Source organism: Glossina fuscipes, unplaced genomic scaffold, assembly GCF_014805625.2.
Source record: "Glossina fuscipes isolate IAEA_lab_2018 unplaced genomic scaffold, Yale_Gfus_2 27, whole genome shotgun sequence".
Taxonomy (NCBI): Eukaryota; Metazoa; Arthropoda; class Insecta; order Diptera; family Glossinidae; genus Glossina; species Glossina fuscipes.
The window spans coordinates 8,130,657-8,157,095 of record NW_023998422.1 but is presented as its reverse complement, the minus strand read 5'-3'; the positions used below and the strand labels follow the sequence as shown (position 1 = coordinate 8,157,095).

Sequence of the window (26,439 nt, the reverse complement as noted above, 5' to 3'; positions counted from 1 at the left end):
AAATAATTTTTACAAACACATCAGCTCGGAGACTTGTATTACAATCGCGTAGGGCATGGAATTAAATATTTGGCAAATAATAATGTCGTGCACTTTTTCTCGGTTTTCGTATATAACAATAATGGACCATAAATTGATTTATCAATCTACTTAAACTTCTAGGGTTAAACTATATATGCCTTTCGATTCCATAATAGCATCATAATGCAAACCAGTATAAAAAATTATCCAGGTAACCAAAAAACCAGCAAATGAAGTCATGAAACCTTCCTTAACTAATTCCCAAGCACCTCCGTATAATTCTTCATCAATATTTTGGAAGTTAATTGCGTACAAATAAACGACACCGCAACTAATGGCAGCAAAACTATAGCGTTGAATAAATAATTAGATCAAGTAAACTAAGTGCATTTTAATTAGGAGCTTTTGCTTACAGCACTATACCCAAAAATCCTTTTAACGGCAAGAATCCCCAGATTACGCCAAGTAAAATGCCGAATATTTGTCTGGACCAGTAAATGACATCCAAAAATTCTTCCTGTAAATAATTTAACAAACAACTCTTTTCTTAAAAATTAATATTAACAGTTACTAACCTTATCAAGCCATTCCGATTTTGCTGTCCAAGCTCTATTGCAAATATCTTTGAGTGATTTCTTTTGGCCATTGGCATTATGTTGAATAGTATTCGTCCTCGTGGTCATGATAATTTGTAAATTTTCTACCTAATTATAATTTCATTCAAGATTTCGTTACTAAATAATTCATTAAATTGAAATTCACGTGAAAAAAAAAGTGTAACACACGACGATTTATTACTTAAAAAGTAATCAAAGAGAGAGAACTTTACAAACTTGAAAAAACTGTTTATACGAATAAACAGAAAACTGCGATTATCTCACATACAAAGGCGAAAAATCTGAAAATTACAATTTATATTAAGTTCCATATTTCGAATATAAAATTAGCGAATTTAAGATGATCCCGGACGTCTAGGTTATTAATAGGTGATTTATTTGGATTTTCCAAAATAGTTTCTTTTTTTAATGCTAAAAGTAAAATTGTTGTTTTTGTTAATTACAAAGTTTAATTAATCTAATTAAACAATCTCTCTGCAATTGGCATAGAAAAGGATTTATGAGCAAAATTCATACTAATTGGAACTTTGCTGATATGAAAAAATTGTGCGAAAAAATGTTATCTATTTTGATATACGTTACACCACTTTTGGTACAAAGGTGCATTAAGTTTGTGCGGATGTATGCAACATCCAGAAAGACTTTAGATGGACCCATCATATCAGTTCAGACTATTCAGAATCACTTTCTGAATCAATTTACATCCTCTATCCGTCTGTGTTATTTTCTTGTGTTCATTTAAGGATTGGCTATGTCCCGCTATAGTTCTGTTACTTGCTTTGAGATATATTTAATACACACACAGAATATTTTTTTTAAAAATTTAAATTTTTGGCTGATAAGCTTAGTCAAAATTAAAGATATTCTTATCTAATGTGAAACGTTTAGATGAGGTATATAGGAATTTTCAAATTACATTAGTCCAGCAACACTGTTCCTCTTAATTTTTGACATGTAATCGGAACAACAAAATTACGTCAAATAATAGTAAATTTTTTTTTCTCCTCTCATAATAGTAAAAAAACTTTATGTGAAAAGTAATGTAATAAGTGTTTGTGGAGAGAATTAGGATTTGATCATCATTTTATCAAAAATTTTTGAAAGAAATTTTCGATAATTAATTGTTTTGAAAGATAAGCACGCTACAAAATAATTAATTGTGCGTTCGTTGGTGAGTGTTTGTTTTAGCTGAGTGATGGCCGAATCGATTGTCCAAGACTGGTTATCGGACTATCAACGAGTACAGGCCCAACCAGATGAGATCGAAGCGTTCGCCAATGAACATGACACAGATTCGGAGATAGCTGAGGCTATATTCACAATATTCAGTGAACGTCATAGACATGAATCGTTGGTTCATGATATATGCCAACAATTGTTGACATTTTATCGTAGTTCGGAAAAGGCGTTGCATAAGTTTCCTTTGCAATTTATACCTGTACTCATTTACACGTACCTGCATGCAGTCGCGAACGGTGATAAAAAGGGTGTACGCAGCCTTGAATCTTTGCTAATTTGTATATACAATGGAGAAGTGTCTACAGAAGATGGCGGTCAGAAAATTGTACAATTTCGTATGCCGATTTTGGCACACGCTTCCGTTTATCATGAAGAGAAAAATTTGCCAATAACTGATCTAAAGCGATGGGAAGAAAATTGTAATCGAGAAGTTAAATGGGGACCGCATCCAAGTATTGAAGCTATAACATCATATAATCGGTTAAAAATCATGACTGCATTGCTATTTTGTTATAATCAGCAAGTAAGTCAAACACAAAAATCGGCTTTAATACATTTGTGCCGCGTCACGTCACAGCTAGTTAACGAAGGTTTTGCTAGTAAAACTACATATGCTCATCGAGTATCGTACGGGTAAGAGAGAGAATGAATTAATTATATTTATTTATAGTTTTTATTTTTAAGCTCTTATTCTTAACTTAATTATATATAGATCGGATCAATCATTAATGTCTAAGACAATGACTCCACGCATTCCTTTATCGTCTGCATTCCTTGTCGAACTCGTGCATGCTATTTATTTTGCCATGTTTAATGGTTTCGGTACGGTGGCTATACAAACACTGGAAGAGATTCACAATCGCGCCTGCTTCGAAATGTACACAGAGTTAATATTAATAACGAGTGCGGTAAGGAATTCACTCCATGCTAACCCCTCAGGACAGCCTTCAGATGGTCCCATGGGATTGAGTGTCGCCTTGACGCCATCAACCAATACTGTTACCACCGCTGTTTCTAAATCTATGATAACTAATGCATCATTCCGTACGAAAAAGCTGCCGGATGATATACCCATACAAGTGCAAGACCTTACAGTATCGCAACCATCTCACCAATTGGCCAGCGTAACTGAAGAAACGGCTGAGCAAACTCAAAAAGAGATTACACAGCAACCGTCACGAAATTCGTTAATTCGACCCAGCATGGAAGGTATTAAAGCTCAGGCTCATAAAGCACTTATAGCCGGTTTTAAAAAGTCAAAAGACAAAGATAAGGATAAAGAAGCTAACAAATCATCTCAACAAACTCCGGACAATGTTGCAATAAACAGCGTCACTATCGAGCCACCGAAACCTCCGCAACGAAAATTCGACAAGCATACGCAACGTAACTCATTAATGCAATTACAAATGGAATGTAATGCTTCGTTGTCGGAATATGAGAAAAGTCCCGGACCCAAAGGGAAAATGTATGAAACTTTTGATACTATGGAATTGCTGCCAATGCAAACGCTGCAAATGGCCAATGAAAGTGGAAGTGGTAGTTTTAGTATCGACAGTGAAATGAACGGCGGTGGCACCGGCACGGGTCGTATAGCTAGTAACAATAACAGTACCGCTACAACTACGTCTTTGACCAGCAGTGACCTTTTAACAACAAAAAGTTTTGAATCCAGTACGGAATTGCCCCCAATAAATGCCGCTATTGTAAATGTAAAAACGAACGATACTCTAGTGGATTAATGAGAGGTGATGGTAACGATTAACTTCCAGTGGCCTTGGCTACTTATATAAAATGCAAAAAACACCATATAGCCATTTACATCACACATTGCTTACGTATATCAAAGCCCAGTCAATAGGCATTGCGGATTAGACAGCAATTACTGCAACAAAAAAAAGGTGGTGGATGGTAATTAATGACGTTTAGGGTAAGGGGGTATTTTTTTTATTTTTTTTTTTTATAATTTTCGAATTCAAATGTTGTGCCAACACGATTAGTTTTGCATTTGATATATATTTATACAGATATGTACTATTTATTTAAATTGTTCCTGAAATTCGGAAGGATTGATCTAAAAATTTAAGAAGAGGATAACGCAAAGTGTAGCAAATCTCGACCTTCTAATGAAGGTTGCGTGATACGATTTTTTTTTTTTTTTAATTTTCTATATAAATTTTTTTTTTTTTAAACATTGTTAAGTAGATATAAACTTTTGCTTTGTTTTAAAATAATTTTCTTGGTTTTCATGACAATAGATTTGTATAGTCACCAAGAGAACTTATAAATAACTTTTCCAAACTTTTGTACTCCATTCTTCATTCAATTTGCAGAGTACAAGTATTCTGCCAGTACGCTTAAAAAGCAAAAAAAAAACTTTTTCAACTTTATTTGACACTACGGCACATATGCATATGCACATACACTTGCAAAGCCGACACTGGATAATTATTGTTATAGGGAAAGGAATTAAAGAATAAAAATTGTTATAAAATTCGTAAAAGAAAATAAAAAAAAAAAGATAAACCAAAAACCTTTAGATAATTTTACCAAAATATTAGCACCATTAATATCATTCTCAATTGTCCGTATAATTTATTGGAAACCTATTGAATTTACAAGTTGCTAATAATTGTATTTTTAATTTTAAGCATTAAATAAATATTTAAACATGATCTGACAAAATGTATTATAATTGAAATTAATTAACAAAAATAAAATTACATAAGAAATTATAAATGTATCTATTGAATGTTAAAATTAATATGAAATGTTATGTTATTTAAAATTACCAAACATATACATACGCATATACTATATAAATAATAATAATAACAAAAGGATATTAAGGATAAAGATTAAAAACGAAATAAGAAAGCTATATTCGCTTAAAAGCGAATATTGGACAAGCAATACATGAAGCAGTTTTCTATTCTGTCAATTAAAGGTTTGTCAAAGAAATGTTAGGGTCAGCGTTCATATCGATATCTGTCAAAGATCACTAGAATGGAATGAAATGGATTTCACTTTTATTTTAATGCATGAATTAATTCCTTCGGTTTTACACGTTATACCACTAGCATTTCCGTTTATCTCGCGGTTTCGTAAGTTTACTTGAAAATTTTTTGATGGTATTGCCTTAATCTTCAGGAAATGCTCCTCTATTCTCGCAAAATGTTGACGACACTTTCCATTCGAACCAAAAACCTGTAACCTTTAACCTAAAAACCTTTAGGTTCAACGGAAAAAAAGCAAGATAGATGGACAGATGAGCTTAGATCGACACAGAAAGTGATTCTGAATCGATCGATATAATAGAACGTGGTTCTGCGTATCGAATACATTCACACACACTCAATATACCCTTATACCGCAAATAGTATGTGGTCGAAATGGGAAATTCATTAAGACTTGCTTTTGAATGCAAGCTGAAAATTCCCGACAGTGGAGAATTGTCGAGTAAACCCTTTCGTGAAAAGCTTTAAGCGATGACTAATTGTTGAAAGGCTTCAAAACATTTAAATAAGTAGTATTTATAGCAGGATGGATCAGACAAGTGACAATTTTCCATTTGCGAAAAAAAATAGCCACAAGGAGATTAAAGAGTACTCGACATGGTATTGTATTCGATGATATGATAGATGTCTATGATGGATGTCTACTATCATCAGAGAACTTCCTACGACCTACTCACACAATGAATGGTAACAACGCATCAATTTCCGAACCGATGAAGCAAATGTTTCGCTTGTTTACTTGTTGAAAATGGAAATTAATTCACGTATATAGATGTTTCTTTCGACCGGTTCATTTTCAAATACAAAATTGATTAATCAATGATTATTGTTCCAAAAATTGGTTCAACCAGTGAAAATATTGCCTTAATCTAATGAGGAATTTATGTGTTGCGAACGGCATAAAATAGTAATTTAAAAAAATAAAGTTTCAGTTCGGCGGTTAGATAAACGCCCAGCAAGAATATAACTAAATTAAGTATGTCTTTGAGGGTTCTTAATTTAGTTTCATAATTTTCTAAATTTACTCTGCACGTATATACGCGGCACATCAATTCCTTCTTTCACATTTAAGGTGCGTCGATGAATATACGTATTGCTAAGAATCTCAAAGCCACTCGCTAAAAACAATTTGGCTAATTCATTCTTCTCGAAGTAATAACTACGCGTTCCATCCTGGCGCATATAAAAATTATCTATTATTTTGTGTCCTGATTTAAACCTTAGTTGGGCCATATCGTAAAGACCGTAATCACGAAACAACACTACACCATTAATTTTCAGTAACTTGTGTAAATTCTTGATAACCAATAAAAACTTCTCTGGAGTGATAGCGGACAAGACGAAAATCATCGTTATTATATCAATTGAGCCGGGTGCTATGTGCTGTTGGATATCCTCGGTCGTTATATCACATTGAAATGCTAATATACGTTTGTCATCGTAGAGGGGATGATTACGCACAAACTGTACGGCTCTCGGTGAAAAATCGCAAACATAATAAAAGAACTTGTTGGCTTGATGTAAAACATCAAGTTCCTCGATTAGCGGATATACAAAATTGCCGACGCCACAACCCACTTCTAATAGATTTTGTATATCTGGCGTTTCGTTATCGACGGCTAGAAGCTCTTTGAATTCACGTGTTGTCCAATGGCGATCTTTGAAAAAGCGGGTTTCGTTGCGTTTATAAAATAAATCCCAATGCTTCTGTGCTTCTGCCTCTAGTTTACGCGCTTGAAAGTCCGATACTAAACGTTTATTTTGATTTAGTAACTTTTCTTTATCTTCACTCGTAAGAGTTCTTTCCTCATTTATATAAAAATCTTCCAGTTCCATTTTATAAACCGGGATAAATTGAATTTTTGCACAATTTACATAATTTAGAATTATTTCCGTATAACACAACAAACCTATGTGAACGGATGGATGTCAGGGATGTTAGCAAAACATATGGTCTTTTATGTAAACAAATAAGTATGAAAAAAGAACAAGAATAAAGAAAAAGAAACTCAACACCGTTTTCCTGCTTAAATATATTTAAGTGATTATATGCTTGGATGAAATACATCTATACACATACGTGTTTTATTGCCTTTTGCCAAGTCTCAAGGGATTTGAGATGGATAATGGCCTTCCATGAAGGCCTTTTCTGTTCTATTATAATGTTGTATAAAAGATCTAGATATATTAAAATCTACTTTTTTGCTTTCGTGCATTACTAAGGCCTTCCTTCATTTCCAATAAAATCAAACAATTCTGCTTTAATGAGGCTAAATTACTTGGGGCTTGTTATTTTTTAGACTAACCGTCAACAGTAACCTTATAACAGCTGTTTACAATTCTCAAGTTAAAAGACAATTTTAAGGAGATATCAAGACTTGGCAAGCTGCTGTAAACTGAAATAAAGAAAAATCCTTACAAATGTTAATTTTAAAAGTATCCAGAGGAATTCCTTCAAACTCATTCAGTAAGCATACATAAATAATCAATATAATAAAGCTAAAAGTTTAATAAAAGTAATATATTTTGTCCCATGGTATAATGCTTAATTTGTGATTATCCAACTTTTCATAAAAATCCTCTAAAATCTAATGCACGAGGCTAATTCCTATTACTTACTGTGTTGAATTTAAATATAATTGTGATGTTTTCTGTAGTACGCAAAGTCTCGTCCAGCGGCATTTTAGCTCTTGATCAAAGATGGCGTGAGGAGCACGGATTACCAGCAAATCCAAATGCATTTGGACCCCTGCATACTTTACCGGATTACAAATTCCCTGACGGTCGTCCTACACCAATGGGGGTAAACAAAACTGTTTGCAAATATGGACAATTAGTCTTAACTTTGTTATTTTTACAGTCAAATCAAAGAAGACGCTTAATGAAGCAGCGAGAAATTGCCGCTAAAATCGTAGCCATGTGTAAGGAATTGGATGACGCTAAAGAGCGCTACATAAGATTAGGTTTAGAGAAACAAGCTGAACGTAAAAGAATAATGGAAGGAAAATTAAAGCCAAAAGGGAAATACTTATTAAAGTCCGATCATGAAAATAAATTAATTACTTAACTTCTAAAAATGAAGCATGTTTAACCGTAATTTTGATAACACCTTCATATGTATAAATAAAATTTGATCAAGACTTTTACAATATTACCCTATAAATTAACGGTACAATATTACCCCATAAATTAACGGTAGGTACTTTTGCAAGAATTTGTAAGAGCAACATGCCTGTCAATGGATTGCTTGTAATACAGAAGTTTTCACGGTTTGACGCAGCGGTCGGAACGACAGCCAATTACTAGTATTTGTCGCACTTAGACTCTACCTTTTTTTGCGTCAAGAATTCAGTTGGAAACACTTTGCTTCCCTTAAGCAAGTATAGAGCCACCCGGGAAAACCGCCACAAGGCGATTAAACACATGGACTTTTTTTTTGCTTACGCCAATTGACCTGTAAAAAACGGAAAAATTTTAAAAAGATTGAAAAGTATAATTTTTAAAATATTTAAAAAGGATTCAGTCAGTGCATAAAGAAAGAGATATTTCATTCCTATATTTCCAAATACCGATATTAAAATTATTAAAATACGCATCTCTAGAAAATAAAAAAACATCTGTGAAAAAACATAACCGAACCATAAAATTACCTAAATAGTAGTTTGTTGTCGAAGTAATTGTTGAGGTAAAAAGAAACGAATGAAAATTAACTCAAAAATTAGTAGACTAACTTATATATCATTTGCAACTGCTGTATTGCTTTCAGAAGGATGAATGCATATAATATATCAAGACTAAGCTACAAAATAGCGACGCAACAAATTGCTCGCAATTATGCTTTCAAATCGGATTTGAAAATTAAATGGGTGCGACCAGAGAAAATTCCCTCAATAGATCCTCGAAAAAGTGGCGATTGTGCAAAATTGCCACCAGTTGATCCTAAAGAGCTGATAAAAGAATTTAGAAAATCGAAAGAACTTGAAACGTAAGTCTATCTGTGATAAATATCAACAACAAAAACACATTATGTGTTGGCGAATATAATTTCTCAATAGCGCAGATCAAATGGTGCGTTCGTTATTTGAGTTAGGAAATAATCCTAGACACTTTACTTCGGCTCATTATCGTGATGCATTTGTGAAAGAAGTTCAACGGCATCGGTTGGATTATGGGTCGATGGAAGCAAAACGTAAGCTTGTAATAATAATTAGAATAAAATCTTTTCACAGCTTAAACATTTTAGTTGCTCGCATGACTGCAACTATACGTCGTTTTCAAGAACATATGGCACAATTTCCCCGTGATAAAGGGATCAAAGTGCAACTTAAGGAACTGATTGAGAAGCGCAAAAAATTCCTAAAGTATCTAAGGCGTTGGGATTATCGTCGCTTCGAATGGATTTTGGAAAAGCTTGATTTGATTTACAAACCACCACCGGCAAAGTTTCATTGGATAACACGCAAAGAATCTCTGAAAAAGCTGACCGATATCCATTGTGAGAAATTGCGAAAAGAGAAGTTGGATGAATACCGCAAAACATTAGAAGAGCAACAAATACCATTTCTCGAGGATGCAATTAAAAAATTGGAATTTGTCCGTCAGGAGCAATTAGATTTAGATATTCCCGTAACCGTGACATTAGAAAATATCGATGACTATAAGAAACGCTTGAGTGAACTGAAAGAGCTACGTGAGGAAACAACAAAGTTAAAAAATGAAGTTGGACAGTTGTAAACAATAAAATGAAAGTGAGAAGCTGATCGTAGCACGCGAATAGTAAATTCTAGATAACTGTATTTAATATTCAATAGTAGAGGCAAAGGTTCTTTTCTTTTTTTTGCGTTATTAAAATTAGAAGTGGGCATTTGGAATTGGTTAATGCAATATTTGTTATGGCCTAACGGAATTTAAAGAAAATTGTAACGACATTCAGCGTCTTCGACGAAGTGAGGTAGAACGTGAACGTTCGCGGTGAGGTGGATGATTTTTTGAATGACGGCTCCTGCTACGACGATTTTTCTCATTTTTAAAGCTTCCATGATGGGAACGTGTGGAGGAGCGTGTTGTTGAACGTGAAGAACTGCGAGATCTCGAGCGTGATTTCGACGAATTTGTACACCGTCGTTGACTTGAAGTAGACTTAAGCCGATTAGCAGACCTTGTTTTATTTTCAGAAGACAAAGAGCGCCGTTTTACTGTTCTTTGACGGCTACGACTACGTGACTTAGAACTTTTGCGAGTTCGTGAATTTGAGCGTGATCGATAAGAGCTAGACGACGTAGTTGTAGAAGAAGACGAGGACACGGACGACGAGCGACTGCTCTGATTACGCGAATCGGAACTGGATGATGATTCTGAATGGGATCGTTTGGGTACGGGACTTCTGTCTTTTCTGTCCAGTTTTTTACTGACGTCGGCTGCTTGCTTTGCACTCCCCAAGCCATTGCTAAGGTTATCCTCTTCGTCACCAAACAAATCATATTTGGCTAGATCTTCATCGTCTCCCTCTTCTTCGTCATCCTCCTCGTCAATTTCTTTCTGCGATCCTTTCTTCAGGTCAAGCCTCTTTTTATTTATTTCTGAACTGTGCTCAGAAATTTTCTTCCGTTTTTTTAAACGGCCAAATTCATCATATTCACTATCAGACTCTTCCCGTTCTTTATACTCAACAACGCCGCGATCGTTATAGCCACCACCATAACCTAATATGAGTTCCTTTAATATTTGAGTTATAATATCTTCCTAAGATACTCACCGGTACGTTCTTCAACGTCGCAAAATCTGGGAGCATTACACATATTGCAGGTTTGTCGTCTAGCCCAATTAACGTTGGCACATTTGCTGCATTGCCAATCTTCTGCGCTAAACAAACCTCGCGACTTTTCGGCTGCTGCCTTTCCAATTTCAGTGCCCAATTTTTTCTTCGTTAAACCGCCAGACTTTGCGAGTGTGCGTTCGCTGCTTCGAGCACGATGGCATTTATTGCATTGCGTGCGACGGGCAAAATTCAAATGACGGCAGCTGTGGAGAGAGATAAAAAACACAAAGGCCATGCAAACCCAGTTAATAGGTCGTTGCATGTCCATACAGGAAAACGTGGTAAAATTGTTCAATTAGTACGTTTCTGATAGGAAAACAAATAGTTTCGAGATATTTTAGATGTGGTGCTAGGCCTCCAAGATTACGATGCTTTACACTCACGTTACATCGCTACATATCCAATCACCACCGCCACCAGTCGATGAATCTGAAATGCCACCGCCACTCGACATATTTATAAACAGAATTTTTCGTAAGTGATTTAAGAAAGAAGCCCACAATAATAAATTATTGGAAAATCTTTCGATTTTTCGCAAAATATGGAGGAACAAAATATTCGGGTTACCAATAGCACTAAATTGAGTGCTTTTCTCATCATTTATTTATCTCTAATAAGAATAAAAAACCCAACAACTTAACCCTTCCTGAAAAATCCCTTTTTCAAAAATGGCAGATTTACGATCAGTTTAAAGCAAAGATATAAGTACAATCCCGACGTAACGTAAGCTCAGGCGAGTGCTTTATTTATCATATACATTGTATATGTTTCCTGTTCAATCGGAACCAAAAGAATCTGGAAAATAATTCTTCAGTTAATATTTACCATAACTTCTTGTTTAAAATCGGCACGTTCGCTGCGTTTTTTTCCCTGAAGTTTTAGACAACCGCCATTAATACTTGGGCTAAATTTTAACACAATATCTTCTTCGTATTGCTATTTATTGTTTTTTCTTTTGCACGAGCTGGTATGCATTTCAGATTTCTTTCGCTCTTCTTGAATCTTGCGCTAATCAAGATATATAGATAAATAAATATATATCGATTTTTTAACATTGAGATAATACATATATATACGTACATATATATATATATCATTATATACGCCATTCGTCGGCTCGATCATAGGAAAAATCGTCTGATCTAGCCCTAAGTATGGTAGGGCATGTATGTACAAGCCCAATTGGATTATATTTCTAAGAATAACTTGAGGCGTGTTCATAAGATCAATTTTCAGATTGTCGTAAATAAAGGTGCCGGATATATCTTTAGTGAAAGAAGATATGTGGGAAAATCGCCCTTTTCATATCGTCAGCAGATGAACATCTGAAAAAAAATTTTGGATTCTGATCTTTCAACGTACCGCAACATTATAACAACATTATAACCTTAGATTTTCTTTACAAGCTCAGCCGTATTCGATTAGCAAGATATTGAAAAGAGAGTATTTAGTTCGCGAAATCAATTTTGCCTGATATCAGCTATGCTACCTTTATATTTACTGTTACATACAATTCCGTTGAATAATTGTATAGCCTTTAATGGTTATTATTATCAAATAATAAAAGAAACTAAGCATACGTCAATTCTTGTTGACGAATCTACTCACTAATTCTTGAGAATCCCATCCCCGGTAATTTAATATAAAATAGTCTATTAAATGACAACCGATTTTAGAGTTGGCTGTTTGATGTTAAACGTAAGAGGCGCTTTGTCTCACATAAAAAAAAAAAAATATTCGGTCTGTTTATTCCAATAGCATCTATTTATAACAGCGGATTAAATTCCGACTTCCTCATGCTTTGTTGATGTCCCCAAGTTCTGTATGGGCTGGAAGTGGTTCCTGGTATTACTGCTAGCAACTTTTTGAGGCTTAGTCGAACTGTAAATTCTATGGTACGCTATATATATGGTTTACGTGGCAGGAAGCATGTGCCTGAATATGTTAAAGACGTCTTGAGATGTACTTTTGCAACATTTTCATTATGGTGTCGCCTTGGTCATTTTTATCCAGTAGTCAAATGTGGCCTTCCTCTTAATTTATGCTCTGAATTTGATTTTATGAACTTCACGAGGAATTCACAGGGCTCTATACCTTCGATTAGATGTAGTTGTTTTGAGAGTTCTTTTGTGGTACGAGCACGATGCAGGAGCTAGCTACCCATCTGGGTTAAGCTATTTAAGTACATTACTACTGTGTTACGGTAATTAAGGGCCTACATGCAATGCGCGTATTTGTGTGCGGAATGAAGGGAAGGAAAAATCTTGTGCCCCTAGTAATCCTTCGATGGTGGAGACGTAAATCGTTATTCTTTCTTATACTATGACTTATAGCGCAATGCGTACTAAAATGTGCGTACGTACATTTGTATGTATGCATATAAATATATAAATGCTTATATATAATATATAATACAATATATAAATGCTTAAATATATTATATTATATAAATGTTTATATATCGTTTTTCCATTAGCATGACTAGCGGATGAATTTGAGAGGAGAAGGTTGGATTCATTTGAGAGTGACTAAAATATGTATTATTATTATTATTATTATTATTATAAATTTAGCCAGAGAATAAATTCTAAGACTAAAGTCTTAAAGCACCAGCATCTAGGGCTATCGGCTTTTTATTAAAAACTCTACCGCACTTGAGGTTTGAACCCACGACTATTGAGTTGCTCGTCGAGACTCTTGTCTATTCGGCCACTCAGGCGGAGACTAAATATGTAATAATACTTAATCATGAGCAAATCGGATAGGTGCAGGTCCATCCTTGGTTGGTGATTTTAGTCTTGACGTTGGTTTAATTCCTACTATGCACGGCATATCAGAGGATCTCTCTCTCTCTCTTTCTCTCTCGCTTATATTCATATTCAAATTCATTTGAAGGATCGTGAAACATGTTGATTTTTTATCAATTTCTCGTGCCCCTCATTGATTTTCTATCAATTTCTCGTTTTTTTCGCTCATATTACATTTAAGCTACATTCATTTAATAGATTATACAAATTTTTCATTGATTTTTAATCAATTTCTCGTGCCCCTCAATGACGAAGATTTAAGGCAGTTATATAAGCTTTAAGGAGAATTTTAATCACCATTTTATATAAGCCCCGTAAGCCTACAAAAGGACGCAATATACCGAAAATGGTGATATCGTAATTTGCACTACATTTCAGTGATGTGGGCTGTTAAATAAGATTTCGTAATTTACAATTCAGAGACTGCACAATAAACTTTCTGCTTAGAGATTTTGACGTAAACAAAGGCATACCGAGATATAGATTATCGAGATTTTTTTGGATTTTCCATGTCAATGTATGAGAAAAGAGAGTAACTATTTCCAATATTTACATTCGGAGCGGTCAGAAACAAACTAAAAAGGTTAAATACAAAACATACTATGTTAGCTAGAAAACTCTTTCACTTACTCTCTAAAGTAACAAAATTCGAAGTTTACACAGAAAGCCGTTAGCTGCGTTTTCCTTTTCTTCTTTGCCTTTTGCAACGTCTATAAAACAAGTACTATGTGTGGTGAATGAAGAGAGCACAGAGTTGCGTTCAATAAAAAAAAAAAGAAAAAATGGTAAAAAAAGGCTCACCAATTTTTGCATCAACTATGATCGAAATAGGTTCTACAAACTGTTAATTACTACACGAATAGCTTCTACAAACTGCTATTTACCACACTTGCATGAATTATGATTGGATGCAAAATTTCAATAAAAACCCGCACTTTTAAATTGCAATTAAGAATATATATCGATAATGGGCATGAAAATCTCTTTTGTATTACATGATTAAAATACGCCTTTGAAATTAGGCAGATTATACATGTTTTTTTTGTTTTTAGTAAAGAAAATCAACACTTTATCGCATAATAATTTTTTATTAAAAAGAATAATATAATAATATTTAATATTGTTCATATACATATATATGAATGCACAGTTGGGTATACATATCAATCATTTGTATTCATCTAATATCTATTATCATTGATTGTAAACTTGACATTCACAAATTTTCATTCTTTCCCCTTGTTTCAATATTCTCAGGAAAGGGAAGTGATGCCTTTTTGAAAGCATCGCTAATCGCCTAAGATTTTTTTTTGGAATTTGCTACTATTTTGACAGCAACTGATTAATAAGTGATTATTTATTTATTTTATAAATATATTTTTATAGGTATTTATAAGTACAAATAAGTATTTATGGAATATAAAGGGATGAGTTGAAATATTAATACAAACAAAAACACTGTAATTTTGCTTTAGATGCTCTATAAAAAACTGAAGTGAAACATCGTCTGTTAATACAGGTGCGCCGCCAACGTAAACGATAATAAAAGACAAATCAACCATGAACTTTATTAAAAGGGATGTATTGATCTAAGTTTAGAGGTATTATTCCATATTTACACGCAATAACCATTTGTAGGATATTGGAACAATTATTAACGTATCCTTGTTAAGCGTAGCTGCTCATTGATTAAAAATTTATAGGAACTAAAATAAAATACCATGCAATTTGCATATAAGATATTAATATGAGATACTTCAGATATGGAATTATCATGGCCCAATGTAACACTGTGCAATGTTGGCGACTGAACTCGTATCGTAAGAAACGTAGAATAACCGCCATTAACACATTAAAGAAGAAAGCACCTTCCGAAGAATACACATTTCAAGAGGACGTTGAAGCCATGGAGGACGATGAAGGCGGCCAAGGGATACAGAACTGATTAAAATGTTACAAATGTGAAGGCTTTAATCAAGTTATGGATATGTTGGATGACACTTTGAGTTATAGAAATTTACAGATTAAATATTTAAAAGCAAACGCTTTGGTGAGTGTCAGAGAACAGCTGGCCTTCGTATAAATTACCGAGTGGTTACAAATTGGTACGAGGAAAACTCTTTAACTATCAAAATCGTTATCTACGTAACATGAGACTTAAACTTCTTTTTTGTTATTAGTTTGCCATGGCCTTTGAATAAATCTATTCTATCATAATGTCAACATATCAATATCGTTGGCTTATCTTTAAGGAAAAAGTTCTGCATTTAATGGAAACTGAGATTAAAGATAGCACCTGTGTCGATTTGAAATGAATGATGAAAAACCGAATGCATTTTAAAACATTATAACGATAATCGTTTATTTCAAGAAGCCTAGGCTTTCTCCTGACACTGCCATAAAGTTCGTTCGGCTAGCTTTTGTGCGCTTAAACAGGATCCTAACCGACTTGAGTTTTGAGTAATAATAAAGCATCATTTATAGATAACTTAAAAGGTGATATTAGATAGATTTTATTTTGGATTCGGAGTCTTCTGCAAATTTCTCTGTGATATATGATTCGGACGTTGACAAAGACTACATATTGTAGTGTGATCGCATACTATCGTATGCATCCACTTGAAGTGTGACAGAATTATGCGACTTCAGCATAATCCTTTTGGTAAAATAAAAATAAAATTTATGTCACACTACACCAGGGTGAGTATTGCATTGCGATGCCGCGTGTAAACAATTATAATTCTGTTTAGATAAGAATAATTTAATGCAAAAATTAAGTATAAATAGTGCCAAAGAAAATAAAGAAATTCAGTTGTTGTCAAACAATTCAACTTAGCGTTTAACTCGCTGAAAATACAAGGCGTTCAATCCGCCTTAAGCATAAAGATTAGGGGCCGTCTTATGCCGCGACTTATTGGCATTATAAGAGACGGAAAGACTTGGCGCACTGAAGCCGAACAGCTTAGGGGTAAACTACGCTCCATCATTAAACATCATTACAATCATTGCAATATAAACGTTTCATACGTATCTTAAACCCACGCTAAAGATGTGTCTTAAAACCAATAAAGAAGGTACGTGTGTAAGTTAAAAGCTATACGTATATACTCATATAGTGTCATTTAGTATTTCTTGATGAATTCTTAGTCTTTGAAAGAATTTTGGAAATTTTTGAAAACTCCACGCGGACGCATTCAGTTAACTTTTTAACCTAACTTGCCGACAATAATAACAAAAGATCGGTAGGCTAAAATTGGACACCAGGTCAGATGGAAATTTGGAGTTAAAATCGCAATTGCCATGTAGGGACTTCCATTCATATGAAAATATCTTTAAATGTACTTGAGCATTTTCTTGACATCCTAGTTTTCGGAATGCAGGTAATTTATACCTAGTTTTATCAAATTATGCCGCTTTAATACACTTGTTCTTCGTTTATTTGCTTAATAAAATTCCAACTTCTTTAACCCTTCTGACACCTTTACACAAGCTTAGCATATCTTACACCATAGTTCGCGGAGGGTATGAAAAGTCTAACATTATAAACTCTAGCTTTTGTATAATACACACGCACATAAAGAAAGCGAATGTCCAAAGATAAGCGATATCTACAACAATGCTTCATTAACACAAACATACAAAACCTATGAAAACGTTATTTCAAATACGGTACTTCCCCGGTTATACAAGGAGCTTTGGAAGCGATATTGTTGCTCGTATAGAAAAGAATCAAAATCCGGTTTAGACAGAAATTTTAATGCCTTACTTAAATTTAGTGAATCAGGTGCCATAAAATGTTTGTTCAAAATTATTAAAAATTAAGGCATAAACATGTCACATAAACATTGATTTTGATTGATTTCCGCAACAATCCAGCTTCTGTAAACCGTTTTTTTACGTTCACGTGCACAAAATGTGAAAAACAAAAAAAAAATTTAATGCTTTAAATTTTGCTTTATTTAAAACTTTGCAAAGCAAAGTAACGGGAAAAGGAAGGCAGGAAGGAAGTAAGAGAGAAAGAGACAAAAAAATGTATAATCGACTTTGTTTGGATCATTTGAAATTCAATCATATGATGCAATGTATGAGATATGCTGTACAGGCTATGTATAAATAAATCGATTGAGGCAGTTTCTGGAGAGCATTGTTGTGGCTAGATGTGGTAACGGACAAACCTATTGACAAACTGAAGAGAAACTTATTAAATTGTACATGTTAAAAAAAAAGCTTTTAATTCTGTTTCTATATATTCAAGCGCATAATGGGAGAACGGGTCAGTAGCGTGATAGAAACGCAATCGATTTATTTACACAATATTTACTCTAATATGGGCTTATTGGGACGCACCTTCAGCAATTGTGTAAGGGGAGTAAGCCTTAATCAGGTGCATGTTCTTTTTACAATTTCTAAATTTTATTTCACCGATTTATTCCCAATATAAATACATTTGTTCATATATTTTAGCTCAATTGGATAATATTTCTCGCTTCTTTCCTCTTATTCCGTTTAACACATGATTGGCTTGAAACGTTTTGCGTTGTCAGTATCCTGTTGTTTTTCGTGATTGTCGTTTATTGTGTTTTAAACTGTCGTAGAAAGTATATGTTCACATCAAAAATTGTGTTTTTGGTAAAATTTAAGCGGATACCTTGTGTAAATGACGATATTTGATAAACTAATTTATTTATAGATCATTATTGCGTTTATGCTGGTATGCGCGTGGGGTAGAGGCTTCTTACTCAGCGACACTCTAAGGCATGTGTTCAAAATCGTTTTTGAAAACAAAGAAGAGGCTTTTGCAAGCGAACTTATAGATTACTTGCAAAGAAAGGTAAGCACTAAGCTATTATTATTACATTTACGCTCATCACGACGAAACAGTAAAGAAAATAAGTTTATCTTAATAATGAGTAAAAGAACCGCATTCGGTTTTGTAATTATTAGGCATTATTACGAATGGCAATATAACTCGAAAAGATAGCTGTGTAAAACATTGGGAGAGAAGGTTAAAAAATAGTACATTTGATTTTACTTTATCTATAACGCTATGTTGTGTCCAAATTTCAATAGTATTCTCGTCGAGTTTGTGAATGAACATAATATCCTGATAAGCGCTTATAAATGGAAAACACTGTAATTGACATTTTCGTTGTCTAAAAAGTAAAAAAATTGTTAGCTCGTTTAAATGTATATTTAACATTTATTTAAATTACATATCCATTGTTTAAATGGATTCATATTGAAATCTTAAGTGCAGGTTTCGCTACAACTTTCGTAAAAGTTAGTTAGACCACTAAACTAATCCTTTTCTCTTACGCATTTTTATAGTACTCTTGCTGTGGTTGGAACGGCCCGGAAGATTATTTAAAAGGGCAAATTCCGGAAAGTTGTATAAACCGTAATCTTGGCCATGGGGTTTATCCTGCCGGTTGCAAAAGTAAATTTCATTTATAAATATGTATACTATGTATGCCATAAATCTATTTTTTTTTACAAAACATCGAAAAAAAATCCAAAAAAAACAGATTAGTTTAAATTAAAGACAATCATATTCATCTAAATCCCGCACGTAGGAGATACTCTCCGCTGAAAAGTGAGAGAACAATAAAGCCTATTATACGATTTCGTTTCATAAACAAGTTATTGACTTCATTGAAAACGTTGTTTATTTAATTGATAATGTTGTTGTAACGTTAATAGAAATATTGAAATGTAAGGGGCCCAATATTGTGTTCATATAATTTGCATGCATTGAAGATGGAAAGTAGGAGAGTAGCAGAGCTCACATGATGTTTTATATATAACTCTTTTTTATTTCGTAGATAATGTTGTAACAGGACTACAAATTTCTGGCAAGATTTTTGATTTAATTTTTCGCAACTCCGTTCTAAGAACAAATGTAACTTGTACACTAATTGTCGCAAAGTTATGAAATTTCGACACGTTGTCTTTAAAGATTGGCACTGTCTAAGTATGGCATGGATTCTTCAATAGTCATACCACATCTGTATGTCATTTTAGGAATTTCTTGAGCGCTAGTCTAGTCCTTTGAGTCAGGAACTTGCACCAGTTCCGCGTATTATTATCAAATACTTTGTCGTGCTTTTGCAAAATTAACTTACAATCGTTAGAAAACTTGATGGCTAACGGTTTCTTTGAATATTGTTACGAGTTAATCGGTACTGGAAAAAGAAATATAAGCAAATCCAGGATGAGAATTTTGTGTCAGGAAAAAATTGTATAATTTATATTTAAATATAAATAAAATAAATAGGTTTATTTACCGTATGGAGCGTATTGAATGATTTAAATGTTTTCTTGGCCAGTGTGTAAACATAGAAAGGCAAATATTAACAAAAAAATTGACTAAATACCTTATAATAACGAAAAAGTTATAGTATGTACTATAAAACATTACGACGATAGTGGTTTTTTCAAGTCACTTATGCTTTTTCCTGATGTTGCGATTAATTAATATATTTTCCTTTGGTGGAAAAATTTACCTTTTAATAAAATAATATAGGGATAAGCCTCAGCTGCTATTCGAGGCGTCCTTGTCTTGGTGCTTTATCCTAATTTCACTAAACATCCTAATATCTCTTGACCTTATAATTCAACTTCTTTTTAGTATTTAACTTAGGTCACGAAAGAATCTAGCAGCTAAAGAAAAATAAAATTAAAATACGGTCCACCATCGAAATATTCCTAATTTGGCGCCTATAGCGTGTAATCAAAGCGTATGATGATGAATTTTATTTCGGATAGTATGTGTTATCTAATCGGCGGTTCGAATCAGAAGCAAGAGGATGTGCAATCTTTTTTTCCAATATGTAGAATTGGCTTTGCAATCGGTTAGCTGACCATATTCGTAGTATGTCAACTAAGTTATTTCGAATGTGATATTCCTATTCACTCCTTTTTTACTTATGCAGTTGTGGGGAGATAAACTATGCTTTAATGGGGAGCATAGATGTGCCGAAACTCTCATCTCCCAGTGGTGATCCCCGGGCAACGGCTTCGGCCGGCTAAGAAGAGTTTAAGGTTTTGGGCTACTAACTCGGCGACGAGTTTCTAAGAGATGGTGCAGAGGTTGGCTGGAAGATTAGCTCTTCACTCAATAACCGGTTACTACCGAGGAAATATATGAATGAATGGTTTTTAAGTACGTTGAAGGTAGTAATCTAGCGAGTGCATGGTAGATTACTCTGCCATGTCAGTGTAATACCGGAGACCTATATATCTCGAAGAAAAGTAGTTCACTGGTGTTGGCAACCAGGAAAGTATGGAGAATCCGAAGCAAGTACGGTTGTTTTTAACATCCGCCCAAAGTATGCCAAAGGCTTTGTAAAACAAACTGGGAGCCACTGGGGTCAGGAGGCTCGCCTCACAAAGCCACGTATGCCTGCGGATGTATGATGGACTTTGTTCATAAAGTCGATGGAATTAAAATTTTCTCGGGAGAGAGTTAATTATACAAAAAGGAATTGACGGATGGCCTTCCCTTTGGCCTATTAATTAATAAACTCTCTTGAGAATTAATACATGCAAAGTTAAAAAAGGGATTTGCCTTATTTTTACTTTTGAATATATGCCATGGGTGCCTGCGGGTAATGGTGGTAATTGATCAACGGCGCCGTGGAAGCCTAATGGCGGAAGCGAGCGCAATTTTTACCCTTTTTGAACGCATATCGTTGATCAATTTGTGAGTCCTGACTGCTTGGGTGCGGCCCTTCGGGTAGTACTCGTGGCGGTTGTGGTCGGCAAGTTCCTAGCCAAAGTGGAACAATTTGAGTGCAGCTAGGCCTCACCACTGACCAGAGTGGGGTTTATTGTTCCATACACAATACATCGTTCTGGACTCTGGTGTTGTTTAGGCCCCTACCCTGCGGGGATTGTCTAACTCGCCAGGGGGCGTAGTACGCTTAAAGTGGCTTGGGCCACCGTGGGGTTAAGCCTTTCAGGCAGGAACCCACGATAAACCCTTGTTACAAATTATGCAGTTGTTACCTATTACAGCATCCGTAAAATACTCACAAGAGGACAATAACCTCCTTGCTGTAAAAGAAACTGAGTGGAAAGTAAAATACCTTTCTCCTACTTTCAATATACAGCAATAACTTATAACCACGTGTAGGATCAAAACAAGTCCGGCGACTTTGGTTGATATGTGCATAACTTATCTTAATGATAGTAATATAGTAACATTTTATTTTGCTTTCGAAATATTTTACAAATTTCTCTGTGATATATATTTCTCGAACGCTGACGAAGGCTATATAATGTCTACGGTATCTCTAGCCCAAAAAGAAAATGTTAACATAAACACATTTTTTCCCATTTTACCTCAACATAATCATGTGAAACTTATAAAAATGTAATTTCAAATGCGGTGTTTCCCCCGTTAGAGAAGAGCTTTCGAAGCATTGCTTTTATAAGAAAGAATAAAGTTCCAAGATTGATTCGAAGAAGTACTTTCTGGCCAACTTGGTTAAAACAAGTCTTTTATAGTTCATGTGTTTTCTTTTTTTTGTTTTTTTTTTTTTTATTTATTTTAAAGTAATTCCTTTTATTATATATGTATATAAGGATTAATTTTTTTTTGTTTTGTTATTTTCGTAAAATTTGAAAAAAATATGGAAATTTAATAATTATTATATAATTATTGTTTTAGAAAAATCTTAATTAATTTATATTTAATTTATTCTCCTGTTAAGAATTACGATATATTTCATTTTTTGTTATTAATTAAAGCTTAACTCATTAGAGAGCATTATAGTGCTTATTACACTTAATTTAATATTAATTGTAAGACAATACATATATAAAATAAAAATAAACCTAAAAGCTTTTGGGTATTTTCGCTGTAAGATAACGGAAGTAAAACATGCACCTTATTTTTTTTTTTTTTCCTTTTTTTGTTATTTCCAGTAAATTCTTTTGAGTGAAAAATTTTGCAAATTTATTCAACAGTCGTTTGAAACATTTGTACGTCAAAAAAAAAAAAAAGAAAAGGAGTTGAAAACAATGAATTTGCATTTGATTAATAGGGGAATTTTTTTAAATAAGTACAATGAAAAAACAAAAAATATATCAAAAAAAATCATTTCATTTGAGTTTTCGTCTTAAGTTCGTAGATAGGGCCGATTTCGAGGCACTAGTAGTCGAAGAATTTCTTAATGAAGACTCGTCGTCTTTAATAATCTCTTGACGTCTTGTACGCCCAGGATCGTGGCGCTTATTGGGACGTGTCACAGTATTACCGACATTCGAATTCGTTGGCTGCGTCGAATGACGTGGCAGTGTAGTCATCTGGTATTAGAGAAAATGATGCGAAATTATTGGCTCGAAAATATGATGAACATTACTTACTGCTTTCTTTTGTTCCTGAGAATAATTAATTTCGTAGCCTTCACTAATTAATTTCGGTTTCCAAGGGGCCAACATCGATACGGATCGTGATACCGTACGTGTCATAGGCTGCAATGCTTGTGGTTGACTTTTAGTTTTATTTGATTGTAAATCGTCTTTTGAAATGGAACGACGCCTTAAATGGTATGGCTGTGGTATGGCACCAACGGTTGTAGCATGCAAGTAAACAACGCTACGTTGACTATGTAAGCTGGACTCACCCTCTGTACCGGAACTTTCAGCTGGAAAACGTTCTCGTTCCCTAAAAACGCAAGGAAATAATAAGAAAACATCCGTCACTCATCACATTGAAACAATAAAAGTTCGTCATATCGTTGCTCTCGATGATAATTTTTATGGTTCCAAAAAAAAATTACATATTTTTATTATTAATATTATTACTATGACATAGCTCAACACTCAGAGATGTCCCATATCGGTATGATATGGTCGCGGACGGAAGGAAGAGTGGAAAGAGAAAAAGGTAGTGAAGCGAACGTAGTCCAGTGGGGATGTATCCAATCGGCCAATAGCCTTTACGAATTAAGCTACGACCAAAGTAAATTCCACCGCATTGGGTAACCCTATGATTCAATCCTGATGCTCGAGTTTTTCTTTATTCTTACCTTGAGTACGACATGGCACGCCTTTCTGTACTGCGTGCGGGCTTTGGTGGTCCCGTCAAGTACGGTGGCATGTTTCGTCCGGATTGATGCTGTTGGGAGCCAGTACTAGTGTCCCCGTTACCGTTAGCAGCGGACGATGATGTCGTTGTCGCCAAAGCATGACGTTCATTGCTACGTCGATACGTGTGATCGTCATACCGATGTGTACGATCTAAACGATCGCGTGACAATGTTTTCGATCCGGTTAAACCGCCATTTGGACGCTTATTATTTTGATCTTCGGTTTCTGAACCGCTCTCCGAGATATCGTGAAGCTCACGTGAACGTGAATAGTGACGTTTTTTTCGAAAATCTACCTCATCGCAATGACCATTTTCTAAATTATTCATTGAGGTACTTTTGAGACGACTCCCTGCTACGCTATTTTTAGCTAATGAAGCTGTAGCCAAATCTTGTCGATAATCTTGACGTTGCGGGCTTCCCTCTGCGCCAGCAATGCGATCTAAATGATAAGCGCTTTGAGAAAATTTTTGTGACCGATTCAGTGTTGCGGTTACAGCGGGACGACTTCTATGAATACAGAAAAGAATCGAAAAATTTATTAATTCTGTAGACTGTGTACTATTATTTTCTTACTTATGCGCAGTGTTGGCCTTCGAGATAGTTGGTGGATTTGAATCCACATCTGTGTCGCCAAAAAATCTTAAATTTTTGGCCGGTTGTGGTGCTATGGTTGTTGTATTATTAGGGGTTTGCTGTCTTGTCGAAGGCTTGGCACGCTTCATACTACTTGATGGGGTTTCGTTTGGTTCATTTACCGTTACATTTATCTGTAATTGTTACATGGATTGCTAAAGAACGTAAGAGTAATTTTAACTTTCAAATTTACCTTTTCCTTGGATTTACTTTTCGATCTTCTATCCAAAGATTTAAACCAACTGATTTTCTCTGGCTTGCTGGCTAACGATGACTCTTTATGGGTTTTATCTATCGGCGATGAGGTACGTTTTATAAGAAGCGGACTAGCTTTGGGTGTCGATAACCGACGACGCATTGATATATCAATGCCCTGTGTAAACAGAAAAAGATAAATAAATTATAAAAATATCTCATGCAATAAGTTCGAATGTAGTTCCAAAGAAGAAATCGAATTATACTAAATCGAAAATATACGTCTTCTTCGGTTTTATAAGACTGTGCACGTGTCGCTTGATATTCGATATAATATATCCTCTGTTTGATCTCACTTTTTTTTTATATTTGCGCTTAAAGGAACCTTCGAATTTCCCATTTTTTCTAAGCCATAGAAACATGTTGTACATCCAATATTCTTAGAATATATTTATTCTCGACATGACATGAATGACTGCCCGTCTTTTTTGCGTCTGCCATTTTCAAATCTATTGGAAACAAAATAAGTAATCTAATGCGTATAGAGTATATTAAATTTGTGGGTGGACGTATGAAATAGTCCGGGAATGGTTGTGAATCTAAGCTAGCATGTCCATCGGTCCATGCTTTTGGATTCAACCTGCGCGTCGTAATTTTTGAAATACTTTAATAAAATTTGGTACGCAGATCGGCTTTGAGTTCGGATTGGTTCAATTTTTCGATCACACCTTCGACTTACTTTGAAAGCTCATGTTGATTAATCAGCAAAATGGACCGGCAGTCTCGCGCCCCTCTTTCATAAATTATCGATGGTTCAAAGTTCCTACGGTTACCCTCAAAAATTCACATTTAGCTCGAAAAATTAAAAAAATCAATCTGAGCGCTTCAAAACTTGTCAAAAATTATATATTGATAAGACTGGTTTTAAACTGTAATTAACCAAGGACAAAAATATAATTATCTGATATACGATATATGCGATAGATATTGCATGCGATTGAGACAAAAGTCTCATAGTCGTAAGCCATAAGTCTATGAAATAAGAGCGGTTAGTGGTCATTTGTAGAAGATATTAGTGTGGTTAGTGGTCATTTGTAAATGGTATTTTGATCATGATTCATGCAAGTCTGGTTAATAGCACTTTGTATGGGAAAAGAAAACCTTTGTCATTTACTGTTAACCTTGATATTAATTACTTTGTTTAGGGGCCCTACACGGGAATACAGTCAATATTATCGTAAAATCCTGTTGAAAATCAAATTTATTTTTAACTTTTAATTATTGTTGTTCACATTAATTGTATTTAGGAAATTTCTATTTCAGGATTGACGATTAAGTTGAATATTTTGCAAAGAGCTCTAGCAAAGTTAGTGCAGATAATGATTTATAGCTTTTCGAAGGCAAATAAAGTAAATATTAATTAATATGCTTATCCCCGTTAATCGGGAAAGTACGTGACCGTTATTAAAGTGAAAATATTGGATTACATGCGTTGTGTGCAGCATAAATTTTCCGATAATCGATTAGTTTAAGAAAAAGTTGTTAAGTTGTTTGCAAGTAAAGTGCAAAATATACAAATTTCACAATCATTTTTTTCTCAAGTAATTTCAGTAATCATAAAATAATTCTAATGACGCCAGCCCGCCAGCATATACTTTACATGATTATACAGAAGAAAATTTAAAACAATAATTTTTCAAAGCAAAGAATTATTTTTTTAGTTTTTAGAAAGGTGATCGTTATAATACAAACAAGAGAAACGAAATGCATAGAGTCTCTATAGCAATACGTAAAACTAATAAATTTGATATGAAATTCGAAAGTAACTTACTATAATAATAATAAATGAAGAGAATAAAGGTTTCATACCAACAACAATAACAACAACAACAACGACAAACAACACTAACACTTACATAAACTTGCAACAAATTATCATCTAATATGTGGCATATAAATATATATATATATATATATATATATATATATATATAT

At 34.2% G+C, this 26,439-nt stretch overlaps 8 protein-coding genes across 9 annotated transcripts in view; 4 read left to right on the top strand and 4 right to left on the bottom strand.

Moving 5' to 3' along the window:
• Window positions 1-50: 50 nt before the first annotated feature.
• Window positions 51-766, bottom strand: LOC119635897 (respirasome Complex Assembly Factor 1). Its single transcript, XM_038030924.1, has 3 exons — window positions 597-766; window positions 435-538; window positions 51-367 (listed from the first exon to the last, which is right to left on the bottom strand). The coding sequence occupies exons 1-3, from the start codon at window positions 702-704 to the stop codon at window positions 151-153; spliced, it is 429 nt and encodes a 142-aa protein (XP_037886852.1). The 5' UTR covers window positions 705-766; the 3' UTR covers window positions 51-150.
• An 834-nt stretch (window positions 767-1,600) lies between these two features.
• On the top strand, window positions 1,601-3,672 carry LOC119635672 (hyccin). The gene is made up of 2 exons (XM_038030608.1): window positions 1,601-2,510; window positions 2,590-3,672. Exons 1-2 carry the CDS (start codon window positions 1,834-1,836, stop codon window positions 3,617-3,619), a joined length of 1,707 nt encoding a protein of 568 aa, XP_037886536.1. The 5' UTR covers window positions 1,601-1,833; the 3' UTR covers window positions 3,620-3,672.
• A 1,045-nt stretch (window positions 3,673-4,717) lies between these two features.
• On the bottom strand, window positions 4,718-6,874 carry LOC119635705 (tRNA N(3)-methylcytidine methyltransferase METTL6). The gene has a single exon (XM_038030672.1). The coding sequence runs from the start codon at window positions 6,728-6,730 to the stop codon at window positions 5,900-5,902; it is 831 nt and encodes a 276-aa protein (XP_037886600.1). The 5' UTR covers window positions 6,731-6,874; the 3' UTR covers window positions 4,718-5,899.
• Window positions 6,875-7,211: 337 nt separating this feature from the next.
• On the top strand, window positions 7,212-8,040 carry LOC119635706 (39S ribosomal protein L52, mitochondrial). The gene is made up of 3 exons (XM_038030673.1): window positions 7,212-7,361; window positions 7,552-7,697; window positions 7,755-8,040. Exons 1-3 carry the CDS (start codon window positions 7,316-7,318, stop codon window positions 7,959-7,961), a joined length of 399 nt encoding a protein of 132 aa, XP_037886601.1. The 5' UTR covers window positions 7,212-7,315; the 3' UTR covers window positions 7,962-8,040.
• Window positions 8,041-8,484: 444 nt separating this feature from the next.
• LOC119635687 (28S ribosomal protein S15, mitochondrial) lies at window positions 8,485-9,643 on the top strand. 2 transcript variants are annotated; one of them, XM_038030638.1, is made up of 4 exons: window positions 8,485-8,579; window positions 8,661-8,879; window positions 8,950-9,083; window positions 9,138-9,643. In XM_038030638.1, the coding sequence occupies exons 2-4, from the start codon at window positions 8,665-8,667 to the stop codon at window positions 9,626-9,628; spliced, it is 840 nt and encodes a 279-aa protein (XP_037886566.1). In that variant the 5' UTR covers window positions 8,485-8,579; window positions 8,661-8,664; the 3' UTR covers window positions 9,629-9,643. The 2 variants fall into 2 exon arrangements, with proteins under 2 accessions (XP_037886566.1, XP_037886567.1); XM_038030639.1 differs by having other exon boundaries at window positions 8,491-8,579; window positions 8,664-8,879.
• Window positions 9,644-9,729: 86 nt separating this feature from the next.
• On the bottom strand, window positions 9,730-11,295 carry LOC119635686 (zinc finger Ran-binding domain-containing protein 2). The gene is made up of 3 exons (XM_038030637.1): window positions 11,096-11,295; window positions 10,650-10,915; window positions 9,730-10,596 (listed from the first exon to the last, which is right to left on the bottom strand). Exons 1-3 carry the CDS (start codon window positions 11,164-11,166, stop codon window positions 9,824-9,826), a joined length of 1,110 nt encoding a protein of 369 aa, XP_037886565.1. The 5' UTR covers window positions 11,167-11,295; the 3' UTR covers window positions 9,730-9,823.
• Window positions 11,296-17,801: 6,506 nt separating this feature from the next.
• LOC119636009 (tetraspanin-33-like) lies at window positions 17,802-19,521 on the top strand. Its single transcript, XM_038031076.1, has 4 exons — window positions 17,802-17,903; window positions 17,984-18,148; window positions 18,210-18,350; window positions 18,848-19,521. The coding sequence occupies exons 1-4, from the start codon at window positions 17,847-17,849 to the stop codon at window positions 18,971-18,973; spliced, it is 489 nt and encodes a 162-aa protein (XP_037887004.1). The 5' UTR covers window positions 17,802-17,846; the 3' UTR covers window positions 18,974-19,521.
• Window positions 19,522-22,543: 3,022 nt separating this feature from the next.
• Window positions 22,544-26,439, bottom strand: part of LOC119635625 — an 87,771-nt gene continuing 83,875 nt past the window's right edge. Inside the window, exons 4-8 of the mRNA XM_038030514.1 lie at window positions 24,443-24,622; window positions 24,190-24,383; window positions 23,554-24,123; window positions 22,889-23,189; window positions 22,544-22,828 (exon numbers count right to left, since the gene is read on the bottom strand). Of these exons, the coding sequence (XP_037886442.1) occupies window positions 22,625-22,828; window positions 22,889-23,189; window positions 23,554-24,123; window positions 24,190-24,383; window positions 24,443-24,622 (1,449 nt within the window). The 3' untranslated portion in view covers window positions 22,544-22,624. The remainder of the gene's footprint in view (window positions 22,829-22,888; window positions 23,190-23,553; window positions 24,124-24,189; window positions 24,384-24,442; window positions 24,623-26,439) is intronic.

What these genes read in the sequence shown, in the direction of transcription:
- LOC119635897 (XM_038030924.1), bottom strand. Translation starts at nt 704, where the DNA reads ATGACCACGAGGACGAATACTATTCAACATAATGCCAATGGCCAAAAG. An exon ending in AATCGGAATGGCTTGATAAG is followed by an intron (nt 539 to 596) that starts GTTAGTAACTGT and finishes AATTATTTACAG; the next exon opens with GAAGAATTTTTGGATGTCAT. An exon ending in GGATTTTTGGGTATAGTGCT is followed by an intron (nt 368 to 434) that starts GTAAGCAAAAGC and finishes TCAACGCTATAG; the next exon opens with TTTTGCTGCCATTAGTTGCG.
- LOC119635672 (XM_038030608.1), top strand. Translation starts at nt 1,834, where the DNA reads ATGGCCGAATCGATTGTCCAAGACTGGTTATCGGACTATCAACGAGTA. An exon ending in GCTCATCGAGTATCGTACGG is followed by an intron (nt 2,511 to 2,589) that starts GTAAGAGAGAGA and finishes AATTATATATAG; the next exon opens with ATCGGATCAATCATTAATGT.
- LOC119635705 (XM_038030672.1), bottom strand. Translation starts at nt 6,730, where the DNA reads ATGGAACTGGAAGATTTTTATATAAATGAGGAAAGAACTCTTACGAGT.
- LOC119635706 (XM_038030673.1), top strand. Translation starts at nt 7,316, where the DNA reads ATGTTAATTTTAAAAGTATCCAGAGGAATTCCTTCAAACTCATTCA. An exon ending in AATTCCTTCAAACTCATTCA is followed by an intron (nt 7,362 to 7,551) that starts GTAAGCATACAT and finishes TGTTTTCTGTAG; the next exon opens with TACGCAAAGTCTCGTCCAGC. An exon ending in GTCGTCCTACACCAATGGGG is followed by an intron (nt 7,698 to 7,754) that starts GTAAACAAAACT and finishes TTATTTTTACAG; the next exon opens with TCAAATCAAAGAAGACGCTT.
- LOC119635687 (XM_038030638.1), top strand. Translation starts at nt 8,665, where the DNA reads ATGAATGCATATAATATATCAAGACTAAGCTACAAAATAGCGACGCAA. An exon ending in AAATCGAAAGAACTTGAAAC is followed by an intron (nt 8,880 to 8,949) that starts GTAAGTCTATCT and finishes ATTTCTCAATAG; the next exon opens with CGCAGATCAAATGGTGCGTT. An exon ending in TGGGTCGATGGAAGCAAAAC is followed by an intron (nt 9,084 to 9,137) that starts GTAAGCTTGTAA and finishes TAAACATTTTAG; the next exon opens with TTGCTCGCATGACTGCAACT.
- LOC119635686 (XM_038030637.1), bottom strand. Translation starts at nt 11,166, where the DNA reads ATGTCGAGTGGCGGTGGCATTTCAGATTCATCGACTGGTGGCGGTGGT. An exon ending in TGGATATGTAGCGATGTAAC is followed by an intron (nt 10,916 to 11,095) that starts GTGAGTGTAAAG and finishes CTCTCTCCACAG; the next exon opens with CTGCCGTCATTTGAATTTTG. An exon ending in CGACGTTGAAGAACGTACCG is followed by an intron (nt 10,597 to 10,649) that starts GTGAGTATCTTA and finishes AACTCATATTAG; the next exon opens with GTTATGGTGGTGGCTATAAC.
- LOC119636009 (XM_038031076.1), top strand. Translation starts at nt 17,847, where the DNA reads ATGGGCTTATTGGGACGCACCTTCAGCAATTGTGTAAGGGGAGTAAGC. An exon ending in GGGGAGTAAGCCTTAATCAG is followed by an intron (nt 17,904 to 17,983) that starts GTGCATGTTCTT and finishes CATATATTTTAG; the next exon opens with CTCAATTGGATAATATTTCT. An exon ending in TAGATTACTTGCAAAGAAAG is followed by an intron (nt 18,351 to 18,847) that starts GTAAGCACTAAG and finishes GCATTTTTATAG; the next exon opens with TACTCTTGCTGTGGTTGGAA.